Genomic DNA, 18,651 nt, shown 5'->3' on the forward strand with positions numbered 1-18,651 from the left:
TGTTTGGAGGCCTGTATAGAACTCCCATCAGGGGGGGTTCCGATGACATCATCGTCAAGAATGGCAGCTTAAGTCACAAGCTCCTCCGGAAAAACACGTATTAAGCCCCGTTATCCCATCAAATATAATATTTTTTGAAAAATATTTGAACTGAAAAGAGGGGCAAGAATGGGGAGAAGAAATGGAAATAAAAAAAGCAACACTGCGGAACCTGCGTCCGAGAGGAATGCAGCGAGCGGCTCTCCGACACGACCGCGTGCGAGCAAAGCGGCCGCTGGGCCTCGTTCAGGCAAAGTGGCGAATATCTTCGAAATCCTGAAAGAAATAATGGAGGTCCAGAAAGATATAAAGCAGCAGCTCTGTGATATTAAGGCAGAGCTCGCCACCGTTAATCAAAAAATAGCGGTGGCAGAGACTCGAATCGAGAAGGTGGAAGATCGCGTTCAAAACGTGGAACGGATACTGAGCAAGACAATAAAAATAATACATCACCAAGAAGGTAAACTGCTTGACCTGGAGGGAAGATCACAGCGGAAAAATATCAGAATCTACAATGTTCCCGAAGGAGCAGAGGGCTCGTCTCTGACAGAGTTTATTGAAAAGTTACTGCGGGATGTGCTGGATCTTCCCTCGGTTATGGAGCTGGAAGTCGAGAGAGCCCACCGCACGTTCGTTCCGAAACCTACCCAGGATAGAAAGCCACACTCAATAATAATTAAATTCCTGCGGTACAGCACCATGGCACAGATTCTACAAAGGTCCTGGGGTAAGAAGAGGGTGTTTTATGACGATAAATTAATATATTTCGACCAAGATTACCCCCCCCCCCCCGCGGTCCTCCAGAAATGCAAAGAATACTCTGAAGTGAAGCGAGTACTAAAGCAAAACAAGATTAGATTTCAAACTCCGTACCCTGCTAAACTTCGAATGTTTTATGACAACGGGACGCGGTTGTACCAGACGGTGGAAGAGGTGACTACAGACATGAAGGACAGAGTGTTGCCCGTTAGCATCACCAAAACGAGGGAAAGCCTGACTGAAGAATTATCCTACTCTGCTTGGGAAATAATGCAAGAATTGAGAAGGCAGGAGATGGGAGGAGGTCGAGAGAAATATGTCAGGAAGAGACCGGGTGTTTCCCAAAGATAGTCCTCACCCACTTCAGAAGAGCCATAAGGTTTGGCTAACTTTAAAAATGTTGAGAAGCTAAATGGAAGCAAAAGTACACAGTGATATACCTATCTCGAGAAATACTTATTATAATGTGGATTTTATATTACTTGTTATTCTTTATTCTCTCACCTTTTTCCCCACCAAAATGAGAATATATATATAGATAGGAGGAGTACACAAGGAAATCTTTTCTGTGTAATGGATTTGTTCACTGACTTTTATGAATACTGCATTGGGGGCCCTCAGCTCACAAGTAGGGCTTATCCCCTACAGCTACACATTTCCTCTAGCTCAATGCAGGGTCATCTACTAGAGACCTCAGCCTTGGAATCACACGTCCGTTGCCATTTCTGTTGTTATTTGCGTTTCTTGGTTCTTATTTGTTCAGGGAGTAGATCGATTAAGTTTTATTCTAATTTCAATGGTACATTGACAGATAAATACAGATGGCTAAGGACAAGGTAAAATTCATTTCTTTTAATGTCAATGGGCTATTAAATCCAATCAAATGTAAGAGAATTTTATCCAATTTGGAACAATTTGATTCATACTGGGAAAAATGGCTTAACTACATAATGCCTCATAGGCCTGATTTTATTCTCACAAATCAGTGAATCTGTTGTAAAAAAAAAATCAGTCCCTACTTGTACATAGTTCTTTCCTTTTGCTTGTTTTTTCTTTCCACTCTTTTCTATAAGTGTATACCCCAGATAAATACTTTGTGGAGATTTGTGATATATATGTACAATATCTGAAATACATCTTATGGAAACATTTGTTTGATGATGAACTTCAATAAAAAAATAAATTACCAAAAAAAACAGAACTCCCATCAGGGTCTTTTCACCCTTCCAGATTTACTCTGCCCACAAGGATTCTGTATCTTCTGATCCTGTCACCTCTTTCTAAGGATTTGGTTTCATTTTTTTACCAACAGAACCACCCCAACCCTCTGCTTACCTGTCTGTCTTTTCAATACAATGTGCATCCTTGGATATTAAGCGCTCAATTATGATCTTCTTTCAGCCATATCTCAGTCATACCAATAACGTTATATCTATCAATCTCTTAACTGCACTGCAAGAAAATCTACATTGTGATGTATACTGTGTGCATTCAAATATAACGTCTTCTTTCCTTTATTCATCATCCTTTTCAATTTTTGCCCCCATGTTACACTTGAACTCATCCTACTGACTGCAATTTTGCCCTGTCTTTCCTCAAAATCTCACTACATAATGCATCGACTTGCATACCAACTGTGCCATTCCCCTGAGAAATTAGCTTAAACCTTCATTTCAATTTACCCAGGATGAACATTGTGACCTTGTTGGTCATTTGAAAAATGAGCTTCAAGCAACAAACACAAATTTTTCAGGTTCATTTTATCGCAAAACATGTTTATAAAACATTTACATTTGCATTAGCACAGATGGTTTCCCTTTGGTTGCATTTAAAATGGCTGTAAGCAGTTCCATTTGTGGAGATTAAGTTGTGAACAGTAATAGAAATGGAAATACGATAACAAGGTCATTACTGAAACATAGCTTAAAGATGGACAAGAATGGATTCAACAGTATTGATTTTTTTTAATATACAAGGAAAGATAGCTGGTGGGAAAGAGAGATGAGCAAATAATAAATGAGAGACCAGTAAGCATCCCATTTCAGTGATAAACCCTTAAGGCTTACAGTATCACCCATCTTATTTTTATTTATACTTGTTTTAGCAAAGTAAAACTTCCTAAATCATTTGACAGGCTAACAAATTGTAACATGCATGGAGGTATTAGGGCAGGTGCCAACGCCTTGTTCAGTGAAGTTCTGTGGTATATCTTAAATGAAGAAGAATTTTACGATGAGATTGCTGGTGCTTGAAGCATAGACAGCTGAAAGGATAACTACATGGGGTGGAACAATTAAAATTAGAGTTGCACAAGACACCAGAAATAGAGAATTGCCTAGAACTGAAGGATTCTTAGGAGATACCAAAAAATATGAGGGATGAGACCCGTGCAGTTTTTGAAAACAGTTCCCTGGAATCTCATTTGGTTGAAAAGGAAGTATATAATCTGAGAAGTGTACTGTACATGTGAATTTGGTGGCAGAAGTAGGCCAAATGGCCCCCTCAGGCCCACTGCACTGTATTTTTTCACTACCTTGTTCCTCTGCCTTGTAAAGAAAAATTGTTTTCTTCCATCTCCAAATGAGGCGAAGAATTCTAAAGAACATGAACCTTCGAGTGGAAAAAAAAACATTTCATTTATGTTTAAATGGGTGATCACTTACAATGAGATTGCTGGTGCTTGAAGCATAGCCAGCTGAAAGGATAACTCTCCTAGTTCAAGAGAAAACTTCTCACCATGTCTGTCCTGAAAAGACTCTTCAGGAGCTTGTATGTTTCAATGAAGTCATATCTCACTCTTCTAAACATTGTCAGATAAAAGCCTAGCCTGAACAAACTCTTCTTGTAAGATAACTCACTCTATTCAGGCGTTCATCCGGTAAACATTTATTCTTTCAGCATATTAAGATGGAGACCATGACTGGATTAGACATTCCAGGTGTGGACTTGTGGACTCACCACGATGGAAATATAATCCCCTCCTTTTTATTCAGTCCCATCTCACAACCCTCTCCACCACCATACAATAATTAACAACTTTCCAACAGAAAATGCTGGAAACGCTCAGAAAGACATGCTGAAGATAAACCGATTTAAGCTATCAAATGGAGGACCTTTATCAGGACTTGGGGTTGGTGGGCAGGGACAAGAAAGTTGCGGAGAGTATTGAGGAATGATGAATAGGACAAAGGGAATCTCACTGATGGATGGAAATGGTATTGGTGGAGTCATTTGATTGATGAGGGTAGCTATAAGAGAGGGGGAGAAAAACAAAGCAACATGTAAAAACTGTGAAAAGCTGCCAATTATGTGTGTAAGTGAGCGGTGGAATCTAGGGAGATGATATAAGAATGTAGGGAGAATAAAGTGGGATCAGCATAGGATTAGTATAACCCTATGCTTGGTGGTTGGTACAGACTTGATGATCTGTCTGTGGCTATAGGTAGATAGGGGCAACTCTGATTTCCTGTACGTATGTGTCCATGGCTCCATGGAACACATTGAAAACAGTAATTTTTGAAAACTTGTCTTTTACTTGCAAAGAATGATGCACTTATAGCTACACAGATATTAACTATTTGGAATGTTCTCTAAAATAATAGTCAAATCAAGAGAATATACGCTCCTGTGTCAGTTAATTTTGTTGTCAACCTACTGTTTGGATAGATACATGGAGCTTAGAAAAATAGAGGGCTATGGGTAACCCTAGATAATTTCTCATGAAAGGACATATTCGGCACAGCTTTGTGGGCTGAAGGGCCTGTATTTTGCTCTTAAGTTTTCTATGTTTCTATCAAATCTGTTGCAACCAAGAACCTAATTATCTTGTCCTGATTTCAGTCTGAAGATTATTATGATATGCAACGATTATATCTGATACTGGGCTCCTGTCTATTCTTCAAGGTAAGGGTAGTTATTGATGTTAGAAGACAAAACTTCAGGAAAAGTATCAAACTGTGCCTTAACATTATTACAACCTGTACAACAATAATACATTGTTGATCAATTCGTGAATTTTGTAAATAGGAAAATTTGCAAGGACAGTGGAGATGGAAGTGCTTTGGAAAGTGATTCAGTGAATCTAAAGTTAAACAGTTGTTAAACTTGTGATAGAAAGTAATGATGATAATATTTAATTTTTGAATGAATCCTAATTTGAAAAGTAAGGGCTTGAAAAATGTTTGCTAGTAGGTTTGAGATTAAAGTGTCTTCAGTTAGATATTAGGTACAACCGGTGAAGATAACTTAGTGTATAATTTGTACAGCTTGCAGAAATACATTTATTCTGTTATGGAAAATAATGAATTTCTTTTCAATAACATTGTGATCTTTGCAATTCATGATATTTGATTTTATAGCGATCCTTTTCTCACTTTATTTTTTGTATTTTCATTCTATTTTTAAGGGTTATTTGATTGGCAATCATTTGCCCAAAGATGATCTCCTTGACATCGCACTTTATTGTCAGCATTATTGCTTACTTCCTCTAGCAGCAGAGAAACGGATTGGTCAGTTGGTCATATGGCGTGAAGTGTTTCCATATAGATATCTTGTATCAAGTAGTGAGCCAATCATTGAGGGTTACCAGGAACCAACAGGAAGATACTTTTTGCTGATTGTTGGTTTGGTATGCATCAATTTATGTGTGTCAATATATGATACAATGTAGTTCAAATGTAAGCATTCTAAAGGAAGTACTGTTGATGTATGATGTAAGACATTTATGCATTGGATCAAGTTACTTGCATCACATTTTAAATTATATAGTCTCTTATTGTGAAGGCTTTAAATGATTGTAGTAATTCCATATGGTCACTAATTAAGCTCAACTGTATGGAACCATTTCTAAATGTAAAATGAAAAAAATAAATCAATACAAGCTTTAACAATAAAAACACAAATTAAGTACGATGGGCTGAACAAATGTTGAAGATAGTTCAATAACTCAAATTGCATTATATGCCTTGGGATATTAAATAAAAAGCGCTTGAAAATACTTGCCATGAAGTCTCTTTGAGCTCTTCATAGAGCAATCCTATTGTTTCCAATCCCTTTTTTCCAATCAGCTCTGCAAATTATTTTCCTCAAGAAACTATCCAATTTTAAAAGTCATAAAATTTTCAACAAAACCCTCTTTTGCAACCTCATTTTTGGCCATTTAAAAAAGAGAAATTTATGGTATCTAGCACTCAACTAGTTTCTCTTTCTGTCAAAGGGCAGATCAGACTGGTCCATGAATATCATCTCATTCTTTACTGCCTAATCTATCTACTGCTGTAGGTTTACCCTTGACACTAAAAATAATACCTGTTTTAGTTTCTCAATCACCGTCATCTTCCTAAAACTTCTTCATAATCCCCTTCAAGTGGAACTTAGTGTCTTCTTTGACACGAAGATCAAGACAACATGCTTCTTTCAACCTTTCACATCCCAAGTGAGCAGTATGTTGGTCCTTAGCCTGAACTTCTATACTGCAGTTTCATTTTCATCTGTTCCTATTAATCCACTTTCACTACATTGTTGATAACTCATTTTTTCCTGGGTTCTTCCTGGGTAAGGAAACATTGTTAGCTCTTTGTAAGTAGTGTCACCAATATTTTTAAAGCCACCAGCATCATTTCTAATCAAAACCTTTGTTTTTTACTTTTTGTCTTTGCATATCAGTAGCATATCAGAGCAGTAGTATCTCTTTCTCCATCATAAACAGCAGCTTCTTTCCAATCTTTTGCTAACGTGACCTGCCACTCACTGGTTGAATCCCTTTACTCAGACTGAGCTGGAAGGGCCAGTTACCAAGTCAAATCTTTAAAACAAAAATTAAACTAAAAAATAAAATATACATTTTTTTATTGATTGTGAAATCCAGAATACAGTCTAGTCTACTGCTCTTTAAAGTGATGCCAGTAGGATCTTAAATTCACGTACATCACCTCCATAAGTTCACACCTCCTCTGTACTCTGCTGTCTGTGTGGATTTTGTGCTCTTGTCTATAGATACACTGATGCGAAAGCAAGACATGACAATACGGAGCCAAAACAGATGTAGAGTCATAGAAAACTGCAGCACAGAAACAAGTCCTTTGGCACATCCAGTCTGTGCTGAACCATTTAAACTGCCTAGTCCTGTCGACCTGCACCTGGACCATAACCCTCCCATGCATGTACTTTTCCAAACTTCTCTTGAGTGTTGAAACTGAAATCACATCCACCATATGCACCACCAACCCATTCCACACCATCACAAGTGAAGAAGTTTCCCCTCATGTTCCCCTTAAACATTTCACCTTTCACCCTTAACCCATGACCTCTAGTTGCAGTGTCACCTAACCTCATTGGAAAAGAGCCTGTTTGCATTTTCCCCATCTATACCCCTCACAATTTTGTATACCTCTTATCAAATCTCCCCTCGATCTTCTATGTTCCAGGGCAGGCATGGGCAAACTGCGGCCCGTTAAGCTTTTTAATCCGGCCCGCAGAACTTGATGAAATTATATTAATAAACCTTGTTAATGTTTTTTCCCCGCAATTCTGGCGTTTTCCCAATAGATGACGCACTCTATATACATTGACCTATGTGGAGGTGCAGCGCATTACTCCACATTTGCGCTTTACTCTTTGTTCGGCTCGACCTATTTGTATGAACAGACGTTCAGCGTCATGAACATCAACAAAGCCAGCCACAGATCCAAGTTAACTGACCAACACCTCAGATCCATCCTGAGAATCGCCACAACAAAACTAAATCCAGACTTTGATGCGCTGGCTAAAAAGGGAGACCAACAACACTGTTCCCACTGAAATTAAAAATAAGTTTCTTCGTTGTGTTATGTAAAAAATGCATTTGAAAATATTCTTTTCAATAAGCCTTACATGTTACATGTCATTTCTGTTAAGTGATGGACATGAGTAGTGCGCAGGTGCACGTACGTTCTCAAAATAAAAAATGCGCTCCAGATCAAATAACGCGCTCCGCATACTGGCACGCTGTCACTGTTCTGTCCTTGTGCTGGTCGTTGTTGAGTTTTGGCACAGGGGACAATTGAATAAGAAGGAGCAGGACAAGTAGACCTGCATCTCCTACCGTTTTTGAAATAAAGACAGTCAGGAGGAGAGTGATGATGATAATATCTTGAAGGATAACAGAATTTTCAGTGCTTTAAAATAATAACTGTTACTATTAAAAAAAAGCTGTTTTTTATTCATTTAATTTTCAGTGTTTTAAAAGTCATTTCAATAAATAGCTAAATACCATGGGACTTCAAAGACAGATATTTTGTTGTAATGCATTTGTTCATTTTCAATTGAAATTAAAGCACATGTTTTCTACATATCCCATGATATTTTATTTTCTCTTTTGAGGTGTATTACCAAAACACTCCGTCCATCTGCTCCTGGTCCGGCCCCCCTGTCGAATTTTAGAACCCTTTGTGGCCCACAAGTCAAAAAGTTTGCCCACCCCTGTTCTAGGGAATAAAGTTCTAACTTATTCAATCTTTCCTTATAACTCAGGTCCTCAAGTCCCAGCAATATCCTTGTAAATTTTCACTGTACTTTTTCAATTTTATTCTACATCTTTCCTGTAAGTAGGTGACCAAAACTGCATTGTTAATCCCTACAGAGGAGCATTTTGCAATTAACTTAAAAGTAACAATATAGATACAAGCACCCTACCCTTTGCCTAGGTATGGATCTTCTAATGAGTATTCAGTAGGAATGTCTAGAAGTACTTGAAATTTAATAATTAATTGAGGTTTCTATTTCTTCAGAGGCACTTCATGCTGTGTGTGGTGTTAGAAGCAGGAGGATGTGCATCCAGAGCAATTGGAAATCCAGGACCAGACAGCATTTATGTTGACCAAGTTAAAGCAACTTTATTTCACCTTGAGGGACTAGAAGCCAGTATACAAGGTAGGCTGACCAGTCCTTCCACTCCAACCCTATCATGTGCTGATTGGTTCCTCCCTCCTCGTGACAAGTTTGAAAGTATCACCAGTTCCCCTATCATCAGTAAGCTGCAAGGTACATCTAGGTCAACACAATCTCCAAAAAGCCGAAGGACATTATTTGGAGAGTCCAGCCTGAGGATGCCAAAATCTGGTCCTCCAAGAAGCAATTGTACATCTGATAATGCTGGTGAAAGATCTGGAGATACTAGTTCCTTCAGTATGAACTTCAATTCGTTTTCTGCATCCAGTAGCATCAAGAAGCATCTCCGTAGAGAGACTCTGGGTTCTGGTGGATCTCAGGTCAGTAGAAGTGTGCTTGAGGTAAAATAATCATGAAATGTATATATAGAAAGTACATTTAAAATATTTTGTTCAATATATTTGACTAAATTTTATGACATCTACTAGTATAAGCTGGATGAACGCCTACAGAAATGAATGTCACTCATTTGTGAATTCTTCCCTTATCCATACCTCTCCAACTTCCTGTTTGGTGAGAAAGCGGCCTTTCCTTTACTGTCCTTTCCAGAATGAATCTGATGATAGTGGTGAATATGTTAATTTTGTCACATGCAACTACACAGATTTGGACTGAGACTTCAAGAAGAAGCAAAGCTCTGTTGAGCTTGCTGTTACTACAATGGAAATAATAGCTGATGATGTTCAAGAGGTGTTCACGTTCTTTTCCAATAAGTAGTGTTCTTAGTGCAAAAAATACAGACCAAGGTATCATAATAATATGATATAAGCAAAGCGTGCTTCATCTGTTCAGTGATCTTTGCGACACTTTCGGTATTATGTTAATGGCTTGTTATAATCAGAGTTGAGTTCAAAGGTCCAATTTAATGCCAGAGAAATGTAGACAATATACATCCTGAAATGCTTTTTCTTTATAAGCATCCACAAAAACAGAGAAGTACTCCAAAGAATGAATGACAGTTAAATGTGAGAACCCCGAAGTCGCCCCCCCCCCAGCTCCACCCTCCCACGCATAAGTGGCAGCAAGCAATGATCCCCAACAGCAAAAAAAAGTGCACTCGCTACTGTGCACAAGCATGAGCTAGGCAATAGCAGAGACACAAACCTTGCAGGTTTGTTTTGTTGCTTTTTACGAGCTCTGTGCCTGAAGATCGCGAAGATCTTGGGTCTTCAGGCCCACAGCGAAAGATTTTCCAGCTTCCCAGTAACACACGAGTCTCCTGCCATGACCCTGACCCTTGATCCGCCCGTCTCCAGAGTCCTGAGATCTTAGGCTTTCAAATTCGAGCTGGACTCTCAGGCCGAACCCTTGGCGTGCCAAACAACCACAGCCAGTCCTGAAACCCCGAGAACAGGTCCCATTCCCACAAAGAACCAAAGTTTGCATTTAACTCCAGGTCAGGGTCTTCAAAAGAACCCTGAAAAGGAAAAATAAAGATATTAAAGATAGAAGTAGAGCTGTTTCCAAAGATGCAAGAGAAGGAGTTGCCGTTTAGCACCATCTTTACTCTGCGTCCGCCGTTGAAGAAAGTACAGAGTAAAAAATCTCCCCATGAAAGAGAAAAAGGTTTGAAATTCCTTTCTGGTACTTAAATCTCAAAGCCATCACATCTGCTCGTTTTCTGGCCCCCACTTTTAACCCTGTGCCCTTTCTCAATGTGAGTTTTAGCCTTGCCTTGTCTGTCACTCCCTTTCACTTGGTAGCATCTTTCAGAAAATCTCAAGCAATCTTCTGGTCTTTTCCAGACCAGGCACTGAACATTCATTCACAAAATGCAACTGGCAAATTTCTGCGAGCAATAATCTTCTAAAAAAGAAGCTTAATAATGTAAAGAAATGTAAGAATGGTGAAAAAATGCACAATTCAGGTTTGCTTCAATCTCTAACAGATGTTGACTACTTCGGGTCTAGGACAAATCACAGTAAATTAACGGTGCTCTGAACTCGCTTTTAATCAACCATGAGCTGCAAAATTCTCATAACTGATTTTTCCAGTATTCAAGGAAATAAGACTGACATCCCAATTTTTCTTTTGGCAGTCCTAATGAGGAGCCTGAAAACCTACACTCAATGATTCAGAAACAGTTTCTTCCCCTCTGCTATCTGATTTCTGAATAGGCCAGGAACCCATGAATACTGCTGCAATATTCCTTTTATTTTTGCACTATTTATTTATTTTTGCAAATAATAATAATTTTATGCCTTTACACTCCACGGCTATTGCAACAGAACAGATTTCACATCATATGTTAATAATAATAAATCTGATGCTGACTTTCCGAAGCTGTCAGGGAAATAATCAGACACGCCAACACCAGCTTAATTAAGAATTTATTAACCTATAAATCTTTGTTACTAGTTGCATGACATGAGTTCAGAGAAGACCACACATAATTAAATCCCTAATGCAACCTGTTTGAACAATTTGTATGAACAACTCAGGATTCCCTCTCAGCTCACAGCTTCCTTGAAAAGTTAATCACAAATCCTCTTAGTTCCTTACAGCATATTAGGGTGCAAATTTGATTGATAGAGTTGTGAGCTCAGGTGGATTTGCTAATATTTTTTGATCACAGAGCTGTGTATTTAGGCTTTTGATCAATGACACAGACCTGTACTACAGATATGAATCACTAAATTCTATCTGTTTTCCTATTAATGGAGGAAATCTTTATTTAAATTAAAGCAAATTTTCTCAAAATCTGAAGTACTAAATATTATATTTACTCATGTAAGAAGATGTTTACATTAGAACTCTTGGAAAAAATTTCACTTTCTCTTTTGTGCTAGAGAAGAATCATCTCATAGTTTACACCAATAGTAAAAATACTGTGATAATTAAAATTAATTGCTGAGCATTGCTAACAAAGTACTGTTTTACATTTTGGAGATAGAGTTTGCTGCTAAATTAAAACTTAAAATATTGTTTATTTCTATAAAATTTTATTTTAAATCAATTAGTTAAAATCTAATACAATTCCAGAACAAGAAGAAACAAAGTTTTCCAAATCCATTTTTTCTCGGAAGTATGAAGAAAAACCTTCCTGAGACAGAGACTGAGGAAATGCACTATATAAGAAAGTAAGTTTGAGTTTATACAGTGTTCTTGTTATTTAAAAATTGATTTGTGTTTTTTTTTGTTTCCAGATTTGGTTATGCTTTATCTTTTCCTTGGGTTTTTTTTGCTTATTTGATTACTGAAATAAAGAACTCAAATAAGTGTAATTTGTAGATATGAGCTGTATCTGTAAAATTCTTAATTTTTAATAAAAATGTTTCATTATTTTTCATATCTTTGTCCTTGACAGATTATTTATCAGTTTAGATAATTATTAATTGTCTGGGATTTTTCCTTTTACTCGTATGACTTTCTGTAATAACCCTCACTCATGCCCGAATGTGATGCCATTACATCACAGAAGTCCTGCTGTTCCATCCAACATCAGGTCAACACTGGTAGATTGATTAAAGTTAAGGAATGTGTAGGCAACAGAAACAGTGCTGAAATAAAAGCAGAAAAGCAAAAAACAGATGAACATAGAACATGGAAATTTAAAATGATCAGTTGTAGAAATTAAGGAAGTGAATCTGTAAAATTGCCCCAGTATCTCTTTCAATGTTGGTATCTTACCTGTGCTGATCATATGGCTGGAGTGTTCACTGATTTCTTTAACCTCTCACTTCAGCAGTCTGGGATACGCATCTGCTTCATGCAGGCTTCAATTATAAGAAGGTAATAAATATAATTCGATTATAAGCCCAAGAAGAACGTGTTAACCTGATTCAGCAATTATCACCCGGTAGCACTTATATCCATTCTGAAGAAGTGCTTTGAGAGGTTGGTGATGAAACATATTAATTCCTGTCTGAAGAGCTACATGGATCTGCTCCAATTTGCCTATCACCACAACAGGTGTACAGCAGATGCCATTTCATTGGCATTTCACTCAACCTTGGAACATCCAGACAATGAAGATGCATTCATCAGGATGCTCTTCATTGACTGCAGCTCTACATTCAATCCTCAAAACTAATCAGTAAGTTACAAGACTTAGGCCTCAGTACCTCCTTATGCAATTGCATCTTCGATTTCTTCACTTAAAGACCCCAGTTAGGTCAGATTGGCAATAACAATCTCCATCAGCACAGGTGTGCCACAATGCTGTGTGCTTAGTCCCCTGCTTTATACTTATAAATCTGTAAGGCTAAGCATAGCTTCAATGCCATATTTAAGTTTTCTGACACCACTGTTGTTGGTCGAATCAAAGGTGGTGACAAATCAGCATACAGGAGGGAGTTTGAAAATCTGGCTGAATGATGCCACAACAATAACTTCTCATTCAGTATCACAAAGTCAAAGAGCTAATTATTGACTAGATGAAGGCATGCTGAAAGACTTGGGTTGTGCTGAATGTTTGGCCTCAAAGTCATAGATTATATCAATTTATAGATTAAGTATTTTCTCAAATGAAAGAAAATTGACACCAAACATTGTTGAAAGCCTGTTATATCTTGTTTTTCAGATTGACATCAGGCTCAGAAAACACTCTTTTTCACTATATTTCCTTAGAAGCATTGCAGGGAATATTCATTACGCCCACACATACTGAAGTTGCAAAACTTAATGGTTCTATTCACTCACAGCTAATCAAAAACTTCCATCGTTGTTGCTTATCAATTCGATCGGTTTTCCAACAGACTTTGGACAAATGGGTGAGGTCATTTAAAAATAAGTAGTCATTATTTTAAAATGCAATGTATTGATATCTGTAGAATTTGTACTGAATGGGCCAGGGTAAATTCACATAAAAGTTGAAGAATTGGGTAAAGCAATGAAGTGGGTTACTACGTTGTTGGTTCATCTGTTTTAGTTTGAGTACAGATGATTTCCTTCTGATCTACATTGGTCCAAAGTGGAAGAAATCAGTTAAGCCTGTATCAGATGTTGGTTTGGGGCACAATGCTACTATGATTAAACAAGTGGCAGTCTTTTTTCAATGAGACTAACTCCATCACATCAATTGATACTATCAACTTTGTCTTTATTCAGTGTATGGTACTGTTAAAATAAAGAGAAAAGGGAATTAGCTATTATTTGGCCTGTCAACTATCTGACTATAAATACCATATAGTTAGCCTAGTGTCTGAGTGATGGCAAGCTCTAATGTTTTAATTGTGTGCATTTTTGTCTCATCAGATACTAGAACTATTAATTTATCTATAGGGCTCGATTCTAAGAATGAAGCAGTGATGATGAACTTCTCAAAACGATATAATGATGTTTTAGTTAGTATACATACTGATATCTTCTGGGAGGATACTTAAAAATTAGTTAGTGATAAAATAGAGGATATTTGCCAAGGTGTTATTAACTATTTAATGCAAATTGCATTCAGTTTACACTACCTTGGCAAATATCCTCTATTTTATCTTCATTTTTGTTTTAATTTATCTACCTGAAATGTTAATTTGCCTTTTATAATCTGTAGATAATGAGGATTTAATTTCAAAATGTATTTATAGGAAAAATATCCAGATATTATCCACAATTCAACTCCAGTAAGTGTAAGGAAAAATAGCTCAGGACTTGGTCCAGTAAAGGAACATGGCATCTTATTTCAATGTACTCCTGAAAATTGGACTGAACAGAAGAAGCCACCACCCAGCATGTCTTACTGGGTTGTTGGGTAGGTCGATATGATTAAAAGCTGTTAAGTTTGAACTTAATATTTTTTCATTGCATTATTTTTCTTAGTCAATAATTAGGTTTACATTATTATTTCCCTAATAATCATTATTAGCATCCACAATAACTAATTTCCTGAGCCATCTTTTACATTACATAGAACATGCACAGAACATGTTCTTTTTAACTCACCCAATTTGTGCTGTGTGTTTATACACTGCATCCCCCGTATTTCAGTTTCTCAGACAATTGTTTTATGCTCTTTTATCTTTTTGTTTTGGCAAACCAGGGTAGATTCCGCAGTGGATTTGTGTTGCCCACCTCCGCCTGTCCTGTGAAAATAGTCTACATCTCCCCTGCCCAAGCTGTTGATAACTCTAAGTATTCTTTACTGCAGAAAAGAGAGCTTTAATTTATTCATTCTTACTAATAAGTGCATTCCCCGCACTTGTTAAGCAATTTATGCACCTTCAGTAATGTTTCAATATCCTTTTAAAGCCTAACACAGACTTATCTGCCCATTTAATAACTACAGTTTTTCACCCTCTTACATGCATTTGCTTTGCTCTCACACACATTCTCTGCTACCTTAACTAACTTTCTCAGTTCTAAAGAGTGTCTTTGACCTGAAATATTAAGTGTTTGCTTCACAGGTGCTGTCTAACCTGCTGAGTTTTTACATTATATGCTGATTTTATTTTGAGAATCATGATGGGCCCAGCCCTAGTCATGTATGCCTGCTGTTATTGCTGAATGAATACTACTTCCTTTAACATATGAATTATTTCACTCAGCCATAAAATCAGATTAATTTACTGTAATTATTTTTGCACAATAAGAGCAATAATAAGAGATTACCAAGTTGTTACGTATCCCGTAACTGGATAACTCACCAGCAAAGATAGAGAGGTCCGTTGGAGTCTGATGGCACTATTTTCGAACGTTTTATTCATAAAAGGGACACAAAATTAAGGTTAAACCAAACATTCAGAACGTATACATCAGCAAAACTCAATCTAAAGCGCGGGTATAGCAATAATCATCATTAAGAAATAATCTCGACTGTTGTCTAGGGATAATATATTGTCCGTTGGGAATATAAAAGTCACTCAGAAGTCTGCAGGCTTCAGTCTTTTTGGGGAATCACTGGGTATCACGTGTTTCAGAGAGAGTGAGGAGAAACGACAAAACTTGCCCGGGTCTTTGACGAAGCAACACCGTTGAATCAGGGGAGCGTTGTTTCCCTGTTATTAGTTCGAAGTCCTTCTCGGTATTATCAGCCACCCGCTCCCCAGGCAGAGAAGTTACGGAGTGCACGTGGCTTCCAGCTATCACGGGAGCGTTGAACGATTGAGTCCTTCTGGTGCGTCTCTCTCTGGGGTACCGCCTTTTGCAGTCCCCTTTTATCTTGACTTGCAGAGTTGTCGATGTCCATCAAAGTAGGGTGATGCAATCCCCACCCCCACATTGCCCGAGGGTGTCCATCTCCATGGTAGCTGTCACGTAGCAGGGTCATGTCCTCAGCACAGGTGTCTCTAAGAGCCCTGGCCAAAACCGTTACATTGTCTCTCATTTGCCTGTGTCCGCGACCCGAATTAATAGTCCTCTTGCGATTCTCCAGAAGGAGGGGGCTGCTCCCGCCCTTCGGCCCCTCAGAGCTGTGGTACATTCATAACAAAATGCATACGAATTTCTTACTTAGTTGAAGGTAAGCTGACAAATAGGTAGCTACTAGCAAACATCAGAGGCAGGTACACCTACTGGACTACCACCAGGGTAAGGCTTGAGGCAGTGGAACAGGATTAATTAGAACTATATCTTATCCACATTCAGTGCCACTTTTTTTTTAGCATGACGCACCAGTCAGTCAGCCATTTTTGTCTGGTGCGTGGTGTCAGGATTGGTCTCCTTTCGGATTAACCGGGTCACGATATAACATTCCTGACTCGACCCTTTTTTAAAATGAGGCCGAGTGGCTAGCTTGATGCTCAACCCGGCACGAATGGAAAACATGCTTGGGAGGTGGCCCGACTTGGATTTGAACTCGGGAGCCTTCACTCCGAGACCAGCGCTGATGCCATTGCGCCATCAGCCGGCCACTTTATCAGGTGTAAGAGTGGAACCCACTATGATCTTCAGCTACTGTAGTGCATCCACTTCAAGGTTCAGCGTGTTCTCTGTTCAGAGATTACTGTTGTAATGTGTGGTTATTTGAGTTACTGTCGCCTTCATGTCAGCTTGAAACAGTCTGGCCATTCTGCTCTGACCCTTGTCATTAACAAGGTGTTTTTGCCCACAGAACTGTTAGTCTCTGGATGTTTTATTTTTGTTTTGTTTTACGCACCATTCTCTACAAACTCAAGAGACTGAAAACCCATGAGATCAGCAGTTATGAGATACTCAAGCCACCCCATCTGGCACCAACAATCATTCCACAGTCAAAATCACTTAGATTACGCTTCTTCCCCATTCTGATGTTTGGGCTGAACAACAGCTGAACCTCTTGACCATGTTTGCATGCTTTTATGCATTGAGTTGCTGCTACATGATTGGCTGATTAGATATTTGCATTAATGAGCAAGTGTATGGGAATACCAAAAGAAGTGGCCACTGAGTGTACACTGAATTAAATTTGCTCCTATAATTACCAACAATGTATTAATGCTTAACCTTTTTGCCCAAAGTAACAACAATGTTATATAGTTAAACTATGATGCAATTTATATCATTATGAACGTAATTTTTCACTTGGGAAAAACTGTAAACAGCAATTTTTTTTTAGGACATTGGGGGAGAAATTTCTGTTCCATGATTTTGCACTGAATGGATATGAGCGTATCAGACACCAATAGGCCTTAGCTACTGTCAGTTGGTTCAACTGTTCGAACTATATGTATGTCTTGAGGCAAAGTATAACTGTAGCCAATCTCCTTGCACCAATGTAGCTCTAGGAACCTAAAAAACAGTTCTCCTCTTTTGTGGCTTGGAAAACCGAGGACATGTTAAAGTACAGAAGCTTTAATGCACAGGACTGAAATGTAGGATTTCCATGTCATGTATCACAATCCTAGCAATCTGTTTCTCTTCTTACTATTGCAGAAGACTTCTTCTAGATCTGCATCCTCAAGAGTTTTATGTGTGCTTCCATGATTCTGTGTCAGAGGTTGCCGTAGAGCTTGCTTTCAGGCTGTCGTTTGGATTGATTACATAATGTAGATGTTAATTTATAAGAACATTTTCTGTGAGCATAACATTACCACATTCCAAAATATACTGTATTTAAAACTAGCTCCACAATTCTCTTTGTAATATTCCATTAATTTGATTCGGCATTCAAAATGTTGTTGAATATTGTTGATGTACTGTTAAATAATTGAGTATTTTAAAATACATATAGAACGGCCGAGTACCATTAATTGCCCTAAACCCAGTAATATAAAAACATACAATATTCTTGGTTTATTAAAACAACAGTAAAAATAATTGGATCAATTCAAACAATGAAACAATTCTATAGCTGGATATAAATTAAATGTAATTGCAATCTAATTGAAAGAATTTAGATTTGTAATGTTTTCATTTCTTACTGAATTTTGTATGAACTGACCATAGATTAAAAATGAACTATTACTTGAAATATGTCATTGGAGATATTTACACGTTTTCTTTTCATAAAATAGCACACCTGAATTGTAGGTTGACTGCTTTAGGAAAGGTAATAAATGGAGCAGCTAAAACATTAACATGTTAGTCAATGTTGTTGTATTCAATTTCTCAAGTGTTCATACAAAAACTAGTAATAAACCATTTCAATAAGCTGTGGAAGCTTGGCTGTATAGAAGAGAAACTAGATTTGTAAGACTTTTCCAATGAATGTTTTTGAGGAATGTAATGCACCATGAAGAGCATCCTTGCCTAATACTGGGGAACTACCTTATAGGAAAGAGTTTTTAAACTTGAGGAGCTTGTTAAGTGCAGTAACAAAACCACAGACAGAGAATCCAGAATAATATCTTGATATTATTTGGAGGCAGGGGCGGGGGATATTTTTCCCTGTTTTCAGGTGTATTTTCTACATGTAAAACTGTTTTGAGCTGCACATTGCATTGAGCAGTATTTAAGAAAGAATACAAACACCTTGTCTTCAAATTCTATCTTACCAGGTATTTAACACATATTTTTGTTTAATTTGTGACTTCTGTTTCTTGAAGCATCTGAAATCATTTGCTGGTAATATGCCAT

At 37.7% G+C, this 18,651-nt stretch overlaps 1 protein-coding gene across 2 annotated transcripts in view; it reads left to right on the top strand.

The window, feature by feature from the left end:
* The window catches only part of intu (inturned planar cell polarity protein), an 83,833-nt gene extending 65,658 nt beyond the window's left edge, over positions 1 to 18,175 (top strand). The window contains exons 10-16 of one of the 2 annotated variants that reach the window (XM_059965103.1): positions 4,639 to 4,701; positions 5,204 to 5,425; positions 8,565 to 9,044; positions 11,707 to 11,804; positions 13,247 to 13,436; positions 14,247 to 14,410; positions 17,509 to 18,174. In XM_059965103.1, coding sequence (XP_059821086.1) covers positions 4,639 to 4,701; positions 5,204 to 5,425; positions 8,565 to 9,044; positions 11,707 to 11,804; positions 13,247 to 13,436; positions 14,247 to 14,410; positions 17,509 to 17,620 — 1,329 coding nt within the window. In that variant the 3' untranslated portion in view covers positions 17,621 to 18,174. Of the gene's footprint in view, positions 1 to 4,638; positions 4,702 to 5,203; positions 5,426 to 8,564; positions 9,045 to 11,706; positions 11,805 to 13,246; positions 13,437 to 14,246; positions 14,411 to 17,508 lie in introns of both variants that reach the window. The other variant, XM_059965104.1, reaches the window with a different exon arrangement.
* The last annotated feature ends 476 nt before the right edge of the window (positions 18,176 to 18,651 follow it).

Source organism: Hypanus sabinus, chromosome 3 (assembly GCF_030144855.1).
Source record: "Hypanus sabinus isolate sHypSab1 chromosome 3, sHypSab1.hap1, whole genome shotgun sequence".
In the NCBI taxonomy this organism is placed as follows: domain Eukaryota; kingdom Metazoa; phylum Chordata; class Chondrichthyes; order Myliobatiformes; family Dasyatidae; genus Hypanus; species Hypanus sabinus.